This window comes from Corvus hawaiiensis, chromosome 10, assembly GCF_020740725.1.
Source record: "Corvus hawaiiensis isolate bCorHaw1 chromosome 10, bCorHaw1.pri.cur, whole genome shotgun sequence".
In the NCBI taxonomy this organism is placed as follows: Eukaryota; Metazoa; Chordata; class Aves; order Passeriformes; family Corvidae; genus Corvus; species Corvus hawaiiensis.
The window spans coordinates 2,599,883-2,615,214 of record NC_063222.1 but is presented as its reverse complement, the minus strand read 5'-3'; the positions used below and the strand labels follow the sequence as shown (position 1 = coordinate 2,615,214).

At 40.2% G+C, this 15,332-nt stretch overlaps 2 protein-coding genes and 1 long non-coding RNA gene across 13 annotated transcripts in view; 2 read left to right on the top strand and 1 right to left on the bottom strand.

Moving 5' to 3' along the window:
• GIGYF2 (GRB10 interacting GYF protein 2) overlaps window positions 1-15,332 on the top strand; it is a 75,654-nt gene that overhangs the window by 29,334 nt on the left and 30,988 nt on the right. For 10 of the 11 annotated variants that reach the window (XM_048313819.1, XM_048313817.1, XM_048313816.1 and 7 more), the window contains one exon: window positions 320-360. The exons of the other annotated variant lie outside the window; for it this stretch is intronic. In XM_048313819.1, coding sequence (XP_048169776.1) covers window positions 320-360 — 41 coding nt within the window. The remainder of the gene's footprint in view (window positions 1-319; window positions 361-15,332) is intronic. 11 annotated transcript variants of the gene reach the window in all.
• KCNJ13 (potassium inwardly rectifying channel subfamily J member 13) lies at window positions 5,068-14,343 on the bottom strand. Its single transcript, XM_048313857.1, has 3 exons — window positions 14,114-14,343; window positions 7,519-7,999; window positions 5,068-6,667 (listed from the first exon to the last, which is right to left on the bottom strand). The coding sequence occupies exons 2-3, from the start codon at window positions 7,994-7,996 to the stop codon at window positions 6,045-6,047; spliced, it is 1,101 nt and encodes a 366-aa protein (XP_048169814.1). The 5' UTR covers window positions 7,997-7,999; window positions 14,114-14,343; the 3' UTR covers window positions 5,068-6,044.
• On the top strand, window positions 6,071-9,194 carry LOC125330592. The gene is made up of 3 exons (XR_007205616.1): window positions 6,071-6,160; window positions 6,311-7,930; window positions 8,512-9,194. It is a non-coding gene; the product is annotated as an uncharacterized LOC125330592 (long non-coding RNA).

Below are 15,332 nucleotides of genomic sequence, written 5' to 3'. Positions count from 1 at the left end.
GAACTACTTTAAGAGAACATAAATTATGACAGTTGCAATGGAAGTGCTGGTGCTAAGGATTTGCTTCAATTTTAGTTTTGACATTGTTCACAGTACTTAGGGGCACATTTGAAAACATTCCCAGTTCCCAAGGGCCGTGTGTGTATTGGTGTTCCTGAAAATTTCAGTTGTCACTTGGACCTCTGAAGGTACTGTCCATCCAGCTCCAATTTTAAAAAAGTTCCCCACCAAGTAAAGAAAACCAACAAAACCTATACCTAAAGTGAGTTTTTGGAGTAGTTCCAAAACCTTATTTGAAACTTCTATTCTGCCTTTCTAGGGGAGACAGACGCTTTGAAAAACCAGGGCGAAAAGATCCAGGTATGGTTTTGTTACTGTGTGGGCAGAAAATGGGAGGGAGGCGCAGGGTGTGTTTGGGGAGGTGGACCTGTACATATATCAACCTTTCTTATTGCTCCAAGTATATTGTTGGTACAAGAGTCATGATACTGTGCCAGGTTGCTAAATGTGTTCTCAAAGTGTTGTTTCTCTTACTTTGTGTTGTTCTTGCTATTGGACATTTAAGTGTGGTAGATAAGAAAAATGTGGAGTAAGTAGGTCCTGTTTATTTAATTAAGATGTGATGTCTACAGCTGAAGTAAGTTCCTGTACCTCTGTGAAAGAAGCCTGTGCTGATGAACAGGTGTGCTGTGGCAATATGCCTTTTCTGAGTGCAGCTTTAAACATTCCTGGCATGGGCTGTTTTGGTACCCAGGACTTCTTGACCATTTGAACTGCTAATTTTTTTGAATGCTTGCTAGTGTGAGAGAGATCCCAGCAGTGTTCTGAGGTTCCCATGCTGATGGATTTACTGTTGATCAAATTAGTTTAGTCATCATCTGAACCTCCTGTTCAGTGTGGTTATCTGCTCTCCTGTCTCTTGTTCCTCCCCTATTCTGTTTCTGAAATACATCACACTGGCCACGTTCTGGCAGAATACTGCATCCTTAATTGTGGCCCAGTGCATCTTAATGTCCAGCTGAACTTGAGTTGGAGTGAGTTTGTCATCTTGGAGATGAAACGTAGACATTCTAAGGGTGGTGGGAACATCAGGGCAGCTCTGGCTGTCTGGTAACTGCAGTGACTTTTGCTGTTCGGGCTTGTGCGTTGCTTGTTCTCTGGTATGCCCATTCTCTTTCTCTGTGGCATGTTTCCATGTGCATGGAGCACAGCTGTGCCTACTGAGAGGTTTTCGTACTAGGAAGAGCTTACTGACTGTGTCTTCTCTGTTTAGGACCCAGGGGATCTTTGGCTTTGCTTAGAGGAGTCTTGGCTACATACCCACCTTGGTAACATACTGAGAAAGCCTAGGTCAGAAGAGATAGTTGCTAGTTGAATTTAAAGACAAACCCAAAGAGATCCAATTGCAATTAGAAGTTGACAGGAATGTATTTTAATCCCTGCTTAGCTGTTGGTATTTTTTTAGTAAGGGTAGCATAAATTGCCATATTAATAATTTTCCAGATTACCATGGTGACACATGCCAAGGAGTTTGCTTTCAAAGCCCTTCCTGTCCTCTCTCCATGTAGGAATTGATGTTCACAGCTTCTAAAGAGTGCTTTTATTTTTCTGCTTGTTAAGTTGAATGTCAAGACAAAACTAAGATGTGTGTGGTTTTCCTCATTTTTCCTCATTTCCTTTAAAAAGAGGATACTTCTAGAAGATTTTTTGATACTGGTCAGAAATTGACCGGTTTTAAACGTCAGTAGTGAAACTTCGAACTTTCTGTGTATCTTTATATTCAGAGATCTTCTAGGAAAAAATGAAAATAGGAGAAAGTAAGTACTACTGAGATTTCAGGACCGCATTTTTTACAAAAGAAAAGTGGATGTAAAAGTAATATTTACTACAGTTGATTTAGTTTTATTTATTTAGCTCCTTCTTGTTGTTGTGATTAGAAATACAATTCCAGTTCCAGGCTATAGAATGTACCATGTTTCTGATAAAGATGGATAAAAATACTGCATATTGGTATGGGATCAGATGTATTTCTCAGTTGAAATTGAGGAGAATTTACAGTGTGCAAAATGTCCTTACTGAAGTTGACTTCTGCCAGAGGTTGACTTCTACAGCTAGTGTAGAGCATTTTGTGTTTGTAGCAACTGCTAGTGATCAGGGCTATGGAGTGCATCTTCCAAGAACTGTTCCCTGGGGAAGGTGGTGTCCTAGTGCAATTTGTTGGAAGCTCATTGTGAGAGATGATTGTGCTCATTCTCCAATTATGAAGCTTTTTGAGTACCTAATTGCTCTTCTTTAGTCTCGTATTTCTTGGCTAGTCAGTATGAGAAGCAAAAGACCTTCAATCTTTCTGAAGTTATATTGTAAAAACACTGTTTTAACAATAGTAATTTATGTTTGTATAATTTATTGCTGTGTTAGAGGTTAATGTTGCGGTAAGTGCGAAGACCATTTCTCACCTGTTTACTTCCAAAGAGATAAGGTGGAGAGCACAGAAATATTGACAGAAGGGTTGGTCTGTTCTGACTTAAGCCTTGATTAATTACAAATAGTTACTATTATGCAATGGCTTTCCAATGACAAAATATTTTGAGTGTGAGAGTGATACAGATGTGCCGAAAGAAGTCCCAGGTTAATAGCAAGTACTAGTATCCACACAAAGCTATGGAAGCAGAAAGGTCAGGAAAGGAATTGATAGGCAGGTTATAATTCGGGTTAACATGCTTTAGCGGATGCCTGTGCTGGTTTTTGTTACCTTGGTTAAACTCCTTTGTTTAGGATTTTATTCTATAATGTTACCGTGCTTCAGTTTTTCATTGCTCTTTCACAGGGCCTTGAATTCAGATTACATCATTTACTGAGTTGCCAACTTTTTCATGTTCTTTGTTCTGGATGATCACATTAGAGAAAATTATTAAGAGATCAAATATTGAAACACTTCTGGGTATTTGTAATGGAGGACAGTGCAAGAACCCTCAATTAAAAATCAAGAGATTAAAAAAGTAATAGAAATTTAACAAATACTTCTCAAATATGATCAATATGCTGTTCTTAAAAATTAATGATTGCTTTTTCAGTGCACACAACAGTTTGCAAGGTCACATTCAACTGATTCTCAGCGTAAACAGTATCTGTTCCTGGTTTCAGCATGTGGCTTGAAGATGCACGAAGTATTTGCGAGTTTCTGTTGCAGATTGTCACAGTTCTTACAGACTTCACTTAGAACCCAAATTGTTTCTGGAAGGCTGAGGCTGTTAGCAAAGAAAATGAGCAGGTTGCTTTCTTGAGCACGTCTGTCTCTGCACAAAAGCTGCTTAATTTTCTGTGCAGTCTCCTGACTAATACCAGCTTAGTAGCTGAAGGGATTTGATTAGTTACCAGCAGTTACAAACTGGTAGTAAATAATCATGTAGCTTAAGCAAACCTGTTGGTAAGTCAGTTGTGGAACCTGGTTGAGTTCTGTTTAATGTGTGGGTTTTGGTTACGTTCAGAAGACTTGAATATAAAAGGTGTGTTCAAGTGGCTGTAAAAAGGAGGTTGAATTTCTTTGAATTGTACTTTCCCCTCACTCTGCCTGGCTCGTTCTCCTGCCCTGTCTTGCTGGCAGGAGGTGCATCCACAGTAGGTTCATCATCAGTTTGCTCTTGTGCTAAAGCATGGAGTGCTGTGTTGGTGCCTCAGAGCCCATCAGCAATTTTCCTAGGCTTCTGCTCCAATTTGGGCCATGGGATGTTCCAGTACTTTCAGACATCCATGATTCACCAGTTCTCTGGAACTGCAAAAGCAATATTAATGTTTTTTCTGCTCTTGTTCTGAAGTAGCTATACAGTTCTTTGTCTAATTTGCTTCTGCAGTATTACTCATCTTTGCATTCCAAAATGTAATATTTGAGGATTGCATTCAGCATATACTAACAACATACTTTTTTTAATACCTGCTGTTGTACTGCCTTTTAAACCAAATCTATAAAGAGAAAATTATTTTAAAACCAGTACAACTTTAAAGTATCAAGTCACTTAGAAATCAAACAAAACAGCCCACCTTTGATTAGATGTTAATTGAAATTAGAAACAGCTTTGTATACCTTTGATTCTAAATCCTGAGATTATAGTCCCATGTGATATATGGGAAAAACAATGCCTCACCCAGAATACTGTCAAACAGAATACTCAATACCTCACACAGAATGCTGCCCTATTCCAGACTTGACACAGGAGTCTGTTCTACTGCTCTTGTGCTGGTTTTTAATTCGTAGGACTCTTATCAGAGAATGAGGAAAAAATGCAAGAAATAATTTAAAAATTTTGGTGTTGACACAAGGGTGGAAAAGGGCTCTTTAAACTGTGTATGAGTCAACAACTAAAAAAGCTGTCATGAAAAGGGATGAAGGCAGTGTAACTTGATAGTGTGCTGCTCTCTAAGCTCCACAATAGTCATGAAGGCTTGTCCATGAATTAAGTTTGAAAAAGATTTTGGGAGTGTCTGTGATAAATCTGTCTGAGGTGTGCAATGGGGGAAGGCAACACTTGAACTGTTTTGGAATGAGAGCTCAGTTGCAACAAAAATGTGGCCTTTCTGCCTCATTCCCTGACTCTGTGTGGAATGCTTCTGTGGGGTGGCTCCCCATTTCCCCAGACCCTAAACCAGAGTAGCTTTTTGCTGACCCCATTTGGGTTACAAACACACTTCAGTGAACAATTTTTTGACTTGAGAAGAATTCAGTTAAACCATCTCACCAGATAGCTTGAGACCATTTTTCCTGTTGCTGACCACTTGGGTGAAGTTAAGAGGAAGCATATTTGGTAGTGTGTGATGCTGTTGTCAATGGAAGTTGCTATTTATGCCATCTGGGTTTCTGGGAAAAGCCTTTTACCTTTGAAAGATAACTTTATTTAAATTCTACTTGAGTGTTCAGGTATGAGCACCTAATAGGCACTGTTTTTGTCGAGAGCTTAGAAATAGTTATGCATCATTGTATTTTTCCTCTAGCGTCTTAAATTATTTAGGATCTTCAGAATGGCATCTTAATTGCAGTAGGTTTATGAGGCACTTAAATACAGAAGTCTTGTGTATAGTTGGTTTTAATTTTTTATTTCAAAATTGATTAAAGTGTCTCTAAATATCTTTTGTGCTGTGTGTACAGGCAAAGATTGATGTTAGAAAGCATAAAGAAATCAATGAATGTAGTTCTACTTCTCATATATATAGTGCATCCTTCTGGGTCAGATGTACTTGAGACAAGCAGCGCAAAGGTGAAAATGTGTGGAATGTATGAGCCTTAAAAAAAAAAAAAAAAAGGGTGTTCATTCGTTAAAAAGTCTTTTTTTTTTTCCCCCCACTGCTAAATAGTTTATTTAGTGTTTTCAAATAAGAAAAAATTTCCATTGCAGTATTTGTCATATACATCCAGATTTTTTGATAGACCTGTCTGGAAGTGAGATGTTCTCTTATTTGCAGAAGGAAAAACTGCACTTAGTATTTACAATTTTACTTAATAAGCACAGCAGGAATGTTATTCACTGCCATGAGAGATTGGCAGGACTTTCAGCCATCTGAAAAATGATGTAACTCTGTATTCCCAAAGAGTTAAGAGAATAGAAGAACTAGGCTCTTGGATGAACAGTAACTTATACCAGAACACATGTATTTACTGAATGACCCTGTATTGTTTTCTGCTTTTGTTTTGTTGTCCATTTTGTCACAAGCTGGTTAATTATGACTTTGGTCAGCTTTGGGAGTTTTCTCAGGGCCAGTGTGGCTTTAATCACAGTCTGGTGAATTCAGCAGGTAGCTCTTCTAATTTCTTAAGCATTAGTACTGTGATTCATGCACCTGACTTCATATCCTGGGTGGTTAATGCAGCCTCTCCTCAGGGGGCACACAAGCTCTCTTCACTCTGTATATCACGTTGTAATCAAAAGGATGGGAGTACAAGAGAGAGATCACTAGAAGATGGCAGGGCAGGCAAGGAAGGAAGTTTTTAAGTGGAACCCGCAAGTTTAATGTAATAATAATTAAAAAAGCACGAAGTTCAAGGTCTGTTATCTCTACTCTGTGAGGCCAGTCTCGGAGAGCTGGAAGCTGTCGGCATGCTGTCCATTGATGCGGATCTCCTTGTCAGTCCTTTTTGGACTCTTTGAGTCAGCTGCAGCCGGGAGCTCAGGTATAGTCTTGTCAAAATTCTCCATCTTGATCTGGTATTCACCTTTGGCATTGCGGGTTAGCAGGGAGGCAAAGCGGTGGTACAGCAGGATCTCTGATGGGAGGTAGGATGTTCTCCTCTGACATGTTTCTCCTGTGCCCTCCTGCACAGCTGACAAGAAGACGACCAGCTCAAAGTGGTGAGGAGCTTCTCTCTGCAGGAGAGCAGCCAGCGGGCTGGATGCAGTCATGGAATGGTAGTAGGTCAGTGGGAAGATGAAAAAAGGACACTGGTCTGCAGTGATGCTGTCCAGGTGGAAGTCAATGCTAGTTTGGTGCAGCTGCCCACTCTCTTGTTCTTGGTAAAGTATAGCAGAGATCTGGACGCTGGTCAGGGGGCTGGAGCGAGTGTTGGCCACCTGGAACATGAGGTGTGGCTTCCCCTCTGTGTGTGTGACCACGGCGGAGCGTGAGAAGCGGATGGAGAGTGCCCGGTTCTTCGGGCGCGCGATCTTGGCCACGAAAGCACCTGGAGCACGGGAAGGAGCAAAGTCAGTGTGAGCACAGAGCCTGGGCTGGTTCCCTGCAGGCTCCAAAGGAGCAGAAGCAGGCTGAGACTGGAAAGACCATGTTTGAAAATTGCTAGATTGGCATCATGCTAACTTGCTTTTGTTCAAAAAAGTACAGCTTTCCTAAAATGTTTATTTTTCTTAATTATGTTCACTTACTAATGTTTGGAAGTTAACTGTAGCTGTAAGGAGGCTGTTAGCTTGCCCCAACTTAGTGCAATTGGTAATAGGAGCTGATCTTGGTGTGTTACACTGTAGAAGCTCTTTCTAATACACAGTAAACTACCCTGTGTATTTTCAAACTGTTTTGAAGTACTTTAAACATGAAGAATATTTTAAATAACTTAAAATACCTCAAAATAGCTGTGACATTGTAAAAATTTTCATTACCTTGGGTACTGAGGAATACGTAAACACTGAGGTAAAGATCAGTGAAGATAGCTCAGCTAGACAAAAGTATACCTTAAAAGTCAAAACAAATTGACTTTAAATATTGTAATTATATGGTAAAAGCTTGGAGAGATAATGGTATAAGAAATAAATGATTGAGAGGGATGTGCAGTGATCAGCCGCAAGTATTTTCCGATGAATAGTGAAATTCGTAAGTCCAGATATTGATAACATCTAATTTGTCTCTCTTGATGAAAGGTGTTTAACTTTTAGTACTACATAGCTGAAGTCTTGTCATCCTTGTAGTGGCTACCTTAATTATTCTTTCATATATCAAAATGAACAGTATTTATTTCTAGCTCCATTCTTAAATCCAATTGTCACACCAGTTGTATGTAAAGATGCAGTAGGAAGGGATTACCTGTGATGAAGGCTTCTAGCATGAGCCCCAGGACCATCTGGATTGCCAGCAGTGCAATAGCACTGGGACAGTCCCCACTTGGGAACATGGTACCGTAGCCAATCGTGAGTTGTGTCTCCAGTGAGAAGGAGAAGGCAGCTGTAAAACTGGTGATGTACTTGACACATATAGTGTGGTTGTCAGGTGGAGCGTTGTGGTCCAGCTCCAGGTCCCCATTCATCTCAGCCAGCAGATACCAGAGCACTGCAAAGACCAGCCAGTGAATGACAAAGGAAGCCGAGAAGACGAGCATCATCCATCTCCAGCGCATGTCCATGAGTATCCCCCACGCATCTCGGAGGTACGCCACACCTCTGCCTTGGGCACCGGCCATCTGGAACGTGCTGTGTCCGTCCTTGGTCACCAGCCTCAGGTATCTCTGAGTCAGGAGGGGAGCGCTGGATTTGGTGTTATTGCTCTCTATCATATCTGTTGTCATCTTCTAGAAAGGAGAAGAAAGGGAAAAAAGTGATGCAATGCCACATATCTGTATTTTGCCTAATGTTCACAGCTTCTGACACATCAGCAGGGGTTGAAATACTGCAGCCAACAAAAGAGGTCTTATACATTGCAATCCAGAGAAGATTAAGTCAGGAGCCTGGAGAGGAATTTACCACTGTTTGTGGTAATACTTTGCTAAAAAAGATTAGGTTTAAAAATCTGACTATTACTCAAATTCTCCCTGCTTAGTTGTTTGAATATAAATTTCATACTTTATCTTCCTAAATTTACATTGGAGTCACATGCTTTAATTCTTTAGGGCTGAGTGGGATGGGATTAGGCATATTGTGTATGAAAAGAAACTGAATTTTGCTCATTATATTAGGTTTTGTAACTTCTTTTGAGCAGAGTATAATAATTTACCAATACTGTTATGAATACTATTAACAATAGTATAGTACTAAGGAAATAATGTTTATTATATTATTTCTGTAATGTATTTATGCATTTTAGGGGAATGCTGTACTTTAGCTACTAGCCTTTTCTGACTCTCCTAGCTCAAGAATTGTCTGCTGTCTTCACCCACCATGTCCAGTTAAACAGAATTACAGTACTCAGGGCAGAGCTGCTTCTGGGAGTCTGCGGCTGTTTATGTAAGGATCAGGTAAAAAGAGGGCAGGAGACCAATATGGAAAAAATACACTGTGACATAATTTCCAGTCTAGTCTGCCTGAGCAGTGCAATTTTTATTAGTGACCAAATAAAATAGGACAGCAAGTATATGGGAATTAAGGTGGAATTGCAGATATGGGAAGCAAAATGGGTACCTGTAAGTATTTGACATATTAGGCTCCTTTGTTTGCTTTTAAACCTCAAAGCTTGTGGAATTTGCTAGAGCTGCTGAATGTCTTTTGAAAAGATACTGGTCACTCAAATCCATACACTTTATAAATACTGCATGTTTAAAGTTCACCTGGGACAGATTAAAATTAAGTACAGGTTTGTGTAAAATAGAGACTTCATAATGTGTACAACCTGTTTAAAACAGTTTGTGAGGAAGCTTGTTTGTAGAACAACAGAGGATTTAAAAATACATGTAAGTTCTGCAAATGATAATTACACATGATGTATTTAGTCACTTTTGTTTTCCTATCAATTTTGACCTTTCTTTGAATGATGACCATTTCAGTCTATTACCTTTTTTTGTAGAGGAATTGGATTTTTCCCTTTCATCAGTGCCATCTTAGTTTTCTCTTGAGATGCATTAGATGTAAGGATCCTGAACTTCAGAATGAGTTTATGGTAGGTGAAAATTTGTCTTGTGATCTTTGTTCCCATAAACCAGCAGTTTCCATGACTGTTTGCTTAATCTTCAACCAAATTTTAGTAACTACAGAACATTCTATTTTGCTTTTACTTGTGTTTGATGAGGTGATGTTTGGTGTTCATTTGATGAGGTATGAGGATTGACATCACAGTGACTACTTAGCTAAATTATTTTTTCTTTTCTTCTGTAGCTTCTCAAAACCATCCAGCTATTACTTCTATCCATGCTGTAGTCAGAGGGAGATAGAGTAGATGATGGCCTGAGTGGAATTTGGTGGTTTCCTCCTCATCTTTAATTTTCCAGTTCACATCTCCCAGGAGGAGTATTTGGAAACCATTCCCTGTGTCAGAGACTACAGTGGACTTGACAAGGTTCTCCTGGAGTATGATACCAGGCTACTTTTCTTGGGGGATTTTGGTCATAGTCCATCCAGTTTATAGCATGACCCCCCCACCTTCACTGAGTTGGCTCTTCAATCTGCTGCACAGCTCCCTGAATGGCAGTTCTCACTCTTACTGTACAGTAACCTGAATGCAATTATACATTCAGTAATCCAGTGACTAGTGACTTGTCTGTAGAGCACAGTCCTTGTGTTAAGATTTAGACGAGCTCTTCTGGAGGCCTTGAAGGAGCTGGAAAAAGGCATCTCTGAATGGGAAGGATGATGGGGACCATGCTCAAAATGAGCTCTGAACAGTGTCTTGGTTTTTTCATCTTAGAGTAAGCAGTACTCAAATGCTCCCTTGATTGAATAGAGAACACTTACAAAACAAAATGCCTCTGGGTGCATCTTGCATTCTAAACAAACCAGCAAACCAACAAAAACCCCAAATCAACGAAACACTACCAAAAGCCAAAGGTTGTGTTTTTCTGTAAATTCTCATGGTACTTTGAGGGCAGCATCTGCTTTGTAGACTCTAAGCAATTTGGGTTTACAAAACAAATACATGTTGTGAGAATGATTCTGATGCTGACTGATTGGTGACAGAAGCCTTTTGTGCAGTGTTATGTACATTAAGGAAAAAGGGAAAACATTCTTAAGATGGTACATTTGTCTTGGCTGTGCTTCAGATCTTCATGTGAGTGCTAAGGCAGTGTGGTTGAATGCTACAGAGAGCAAATGCTGTCATCAGTGTAGGATCTCAGATTTGTCAATTAAGTAGCTTCTTAGGGTGGTGACTAATCACTTAATGTTGTCTTAAACTCTGAAAAAAATCAGTCAGGTTCTTTGGGATCTTATCAATGGGGGAGGATTGATTCCTGACATATTTTGAAGGTGCTTGAGAAAGAGCCTACGTTAGCTCCCAGCAGCACATTTCAGAACAGTCCTGTGTCTCCGCTCCTTGAGACTCCCAGCAGGTGAATTTGCCTTCTGAGGTTAACCAGGTTATGCACCGGTACAGTCCTCTGATTTTTCTAGTCTAGGACTGTTGAAAACGTTAGTTTCCTGTTTTGGTGGCAGGGATAGCATTGGAAATGTGTAAGCTTGAGTTCAAAAACCCCTTTTTTCAAGTACTCTTGATGGATTAAGAGTCACAAGTCTCAGCTTCTTGGAGTGAGAAAAACAGATAAGAAACTGCAAATAGACTCTGAGAGCAGTGCAGTTGGGTGAGAGTAAGAGGCAAAAGAGCATCTGCCCTGTGGGAAATAGCTTACTCAGGCTGGAGGATCAGTCCTCTGTATTCTCAAAAGCAGAGGCAGCTTAAGAGCAGATGTGATTTTGAATTAAAAAAGTCTTAATGTCTTCTATCTACTCCTTTCCTTGCCCATAGTAACAAAATACAAATGCCTTCTTTCCTTGTTAGTGATAAATTAATTAAGTTATAAAGTACCATTTGGACCACCTGATTGAATCCCCTGTGTGGCATGGTCCTTGATGTGACCTCACATTAATCCCAGTTTCAGTGTATGTTTTGGGAAAGATATTCAACTTTGATGCAAAGAGAAAAATTCTGTGTTTGTTGGAGATTGCTTGTTTCCACTATAACATACATGCACTGTTTCTTATCCAGATTTGTCCAGTGTTCTCTCTCAACGATCTTTGTTGTATTACTGGGTGGGTTTTGCTTTTCCTGGTTGTTGACTTGTGCAACTGTTGCAGCTTTGGGGTGTTTCTTGTCCCTCCATCTCCCAGCTGATAGCCCCTGACTAGAAAGACAGGAACTGTCAGAAATCACTTTCCTAAACCTCTTCTGGCATGCTGACCAGTCCCTTATCACACATTTGCTGTGTCTAATCCTTCCTATTTACGTTCTCTTGAAAGCTAAATTGTCACCAGCACCAGTGTGTTGGTCAGTTCTTAGCATTTTTTGGTTTTCAGTCTTTTTACCACTTTGTCCCTCATCCTGGCTTCTTTCTTCTATGACAAACCCTCTAAGACAAATCAAGGTAGGGTGAGTACTAATTTTTCTTCTAGCAGTGGGACAGGTTCTAAACTGACCTGGCTGGCTAATGATTTATGTGTGATAAAACCTTGTCTTACAGCTTTGGGATGTTGCTTGCATTTCTGAAATTCATGATCCAGGCACACAGATCTCTCATGCTTTGCCTTTTTGATCGAGATCTTCTTCCTTGTGTTGTAAGAGCCTTTATTGCATTCGTGCTCCATGCCACCACATTGATTTCCTCTCCTTTCCTCTTGCTTAGCTTCTCCTTAGGACTCGGGTAGGGTTGCAGGGGAACTCATTGGCAGCACTGTCTTTATTTTCGTTTGCCTTCTCAGTTGAAGGCATTCGAAGTGACACTTCCAGCCTGTTCTCAGTTCAGTACACAAATGCATCTGCAACCTTCTGAGGAGCCTGAGCGAGGAGCTGTGTTCAGGGGAGACTTTTGCTGTGTTGCCCTACCTGCCCACCTTCTAGTCTTAACAAAGTCTGTTCTAATTGACCTTGGAAGAGATTTGAAACAGTTTATGCTCTGCTTCTTCGTTCTGACAGGAAAATGGTCATGAGGACCTGCTGTTTTCTGGGAGTGACTGCAAAAACTGCTTACAACTGCAGCATCATTTGAAGATTTACTAGAACCTATAGGTGTGCCCCTCTGGGGGTGTGTACATTCCCTCTTTACTTAGCCTGGGTTTGCACGATCATGTACAAGCTTCAGATTTAAACCTTGTCTCCTCTGAGCTGGGATTGTGCAGATCTGTTGCTGCCTCTGTGCTTTGCAACAAGAACAAACTAAGATAATTTTTGAAAGGCATTTTTCATGCTATTAAGATGGCTATTTTGTGTGTTCTTATTTTTAGATTATTGGTTTTTGTATTTTTAGACTGAATGGCCACCCTTGGAGATGCTCTGACATTATTATTAGGAAATGAAGGTTTTTTTCAGTATGGATGACACGATTGGATCATATAACTTACATTAGGAGACAGTCTTAGAAATGTAGGAAGTAATTCAGTTTGAGTAGCTGCACTGGTTGAAAGCTTACGCTACTGTTGTGAGTAGAACAGTTAATATTTCAAGCATATTTATCCTTTTGGTTTTGTAGCTAATGCCTGAGATGAATGGAAGTAGTTTGTGACAAAACTGTTACTTCTGAGCAGTGTGCAGAATTAAGATAACAGTTTTCAGGACTTGTTACATTTATAAGTAGGTCTTGTAAAAATGGAAACTTGAATTTGTTGACCCCAAGCCACATTTTTCAAAGCAAGTGCTATAAAGGATAGGATGTGAGAGCTTGTACTTTTGGCTTTCTGTGACAGTTTATTACAGAATGCACTTTAAAGAAAAGAGGTGGTAAAATAGGAGAGTATATCTCCTTTTATAGTACAGAAAACAAGGCTGCTTATATACTTGATTTTTGGGAAGCCAAATAGTGCTCTGTTTTGTATATAATGTATTTTCACATAAGTACTCTGAGGATCCATGTGAACACTAATTCTGGATTTTGAAGTAGCATCTGAGTGGACCGACTAGCCTGGCCACTTTTAGAGAAGCAGAAAAGCAACATTTAAGCATCTTGGTAAAGGCTTTAAACTATTCTAGTATATATTAAATCCTTATCAAGAAACTTAAATGCAGAATTAAATATTGATAATGGAGGAGTAATTTGACAGTTATAAGGGAGGTTTTTATTTGATGTAAAGCTGCAGTAATAGAAGTTTGCTGCCACCCTTTTTTTTGTGGGACTTGCTGTTTTTGAAGAGCAGTCATGCCCTGTGTGATGCAGACTTTCCCATGGCTTGCCTAGAATGGCTAAGTTTGGCAGGACGTTGGAGTTCACTCCATGCCCGTGTGTGGTGTTCTGGGCAGTGGTGCCGGCTCACTGTGTGTCCAGAAGCACAGAGAATTAATGCATTGATTGAAAACTGTTGAAGTCTGAGATACAATTGGAGATGGTAAAAGCAAGTTTGAAGATGTGAAGGTTTTCTTTTAATTTGTGATGGAACTGAAGTTAAATGCTGAGTTATGAGTGCAGCAAGGTGAGGATGACTTTTTCATTATTCTTGGCCAATTTTGTAACACCCAGCTACTGTAGCTGGAGCTTGCAAATGTTCCCTGTCTGCAGAACCTTTCCAGCCCTCATCTCAAAAACTTTCTGAAAAAATACTGCATAATGACTTTGATTTTGCTCTGTGTGTTCTTAGGACACCTGAGAGCATTTTCTTCTTTTTGAGGGGGAAGAATCAGCAACCATTTTGTTTAAGGTGATACTTAGTTTAGCAAACTTTAGAAATAAAACTCTGCCCTGGAAAGAACTTTGATTTCTTTGATTAAAGAATGATAGAACAATTCCAATTGTACAATAAGAGAAAAGGAAGAAAAAAATATGGTTTTGTGTACTTACCGGTCTTTGGGGGGGGTGTGTGTGCAGGAGGAGGGGATAACCTGGGCTCCTGGAGAGGGACTTCTCTGGTCTGGTGTGCTGGTCCCAGCACTAGCAAGAACCTTCCCACAAGTGGTTGGTGGAGATTTTAAAAAAACCAAAACCTTTAAAAATGGGTTTGTATGTCTCATTCCTGTGTTTATATGCTGGGGGGATTGGTTTCCATCTGAGGCTGATTTGATTGGTCGTTTTGCCTGCAGGGGGGCTGGTTGGCTCTGATCATGTGGAAAAGAATGCTGGTTTGTTAGGAGCATTTCTTTACCCAACACAAATCCTTAGCAGCCAGGGAGAAATCCTCAAACACTTACTTGGAGAAGGGGTCCCTTCCCCCTCACCTCCTTAATCAAGATAATTTTTTAGGTTTGTATAACCTAAAGTTCTACATGAAAGTTGAAAAGGCCAAAATTCCCTTGGAAAAGTTCTCATATTGCTACTGAAAACTCACTCTGTTCACTGATACCTTTTTTAACCAGTGTCAACTACTGTTTGTTTGGATGAAGAGGAAACACTCTTGTGTCTCGCTGCTGCTCCAGTTCTTCCTTTCCTGTTGTGTCCCAAGCTCTGGAATGTGAATGGAGAGGTGGATGCAGCTCATGGTGCAGCCTGTGGTCTCAGGAGGGTGTTGCTGAATTGCAGCCTAATGCTGCTCAGAAGATGTAGACCTGGCCATTTTGATTGCCACATTGCTCCTTTGTGAAAACATGGAATTAATCACAGGATTTGGCTAAAGCCTAGGAATAAAACAAGGCAGATTAGGTGGCTTGCTGATTCCATGCAGCAAATGAAACCACTTTCACTTAAGCTATTTGCACTTTCACTCACTAAGTGAGAGGAGTTGTTGAGGGTATGTCTGAGCAAGTGGCTGCTCAGAGTGGTCAGTGTGCTGCCCTGCTGGACCAGCCTTGAGGACAGCTCTGGAACACAGTACTGGTTCACACTTTTTTTTTATCCCTTGGTGAGCTGCTGATGTGAGGGCTTTGACTGAACGTCAGATGTAAGAGGATCTGAGAAACAAAGGCTGTGGTTGTTTGCAGTAAAACTACTGAAGGCCTGCTGGGAAAATTATTAATGTAGACTTTCCTGCTTAGGAAACAAAATCCTCCCTATTTTTTCTTCTTTAACCTTCCCCCAGCCCTAAATTGCAGAACATTAATTTTTTGCTTCATTAGTATGGAACATT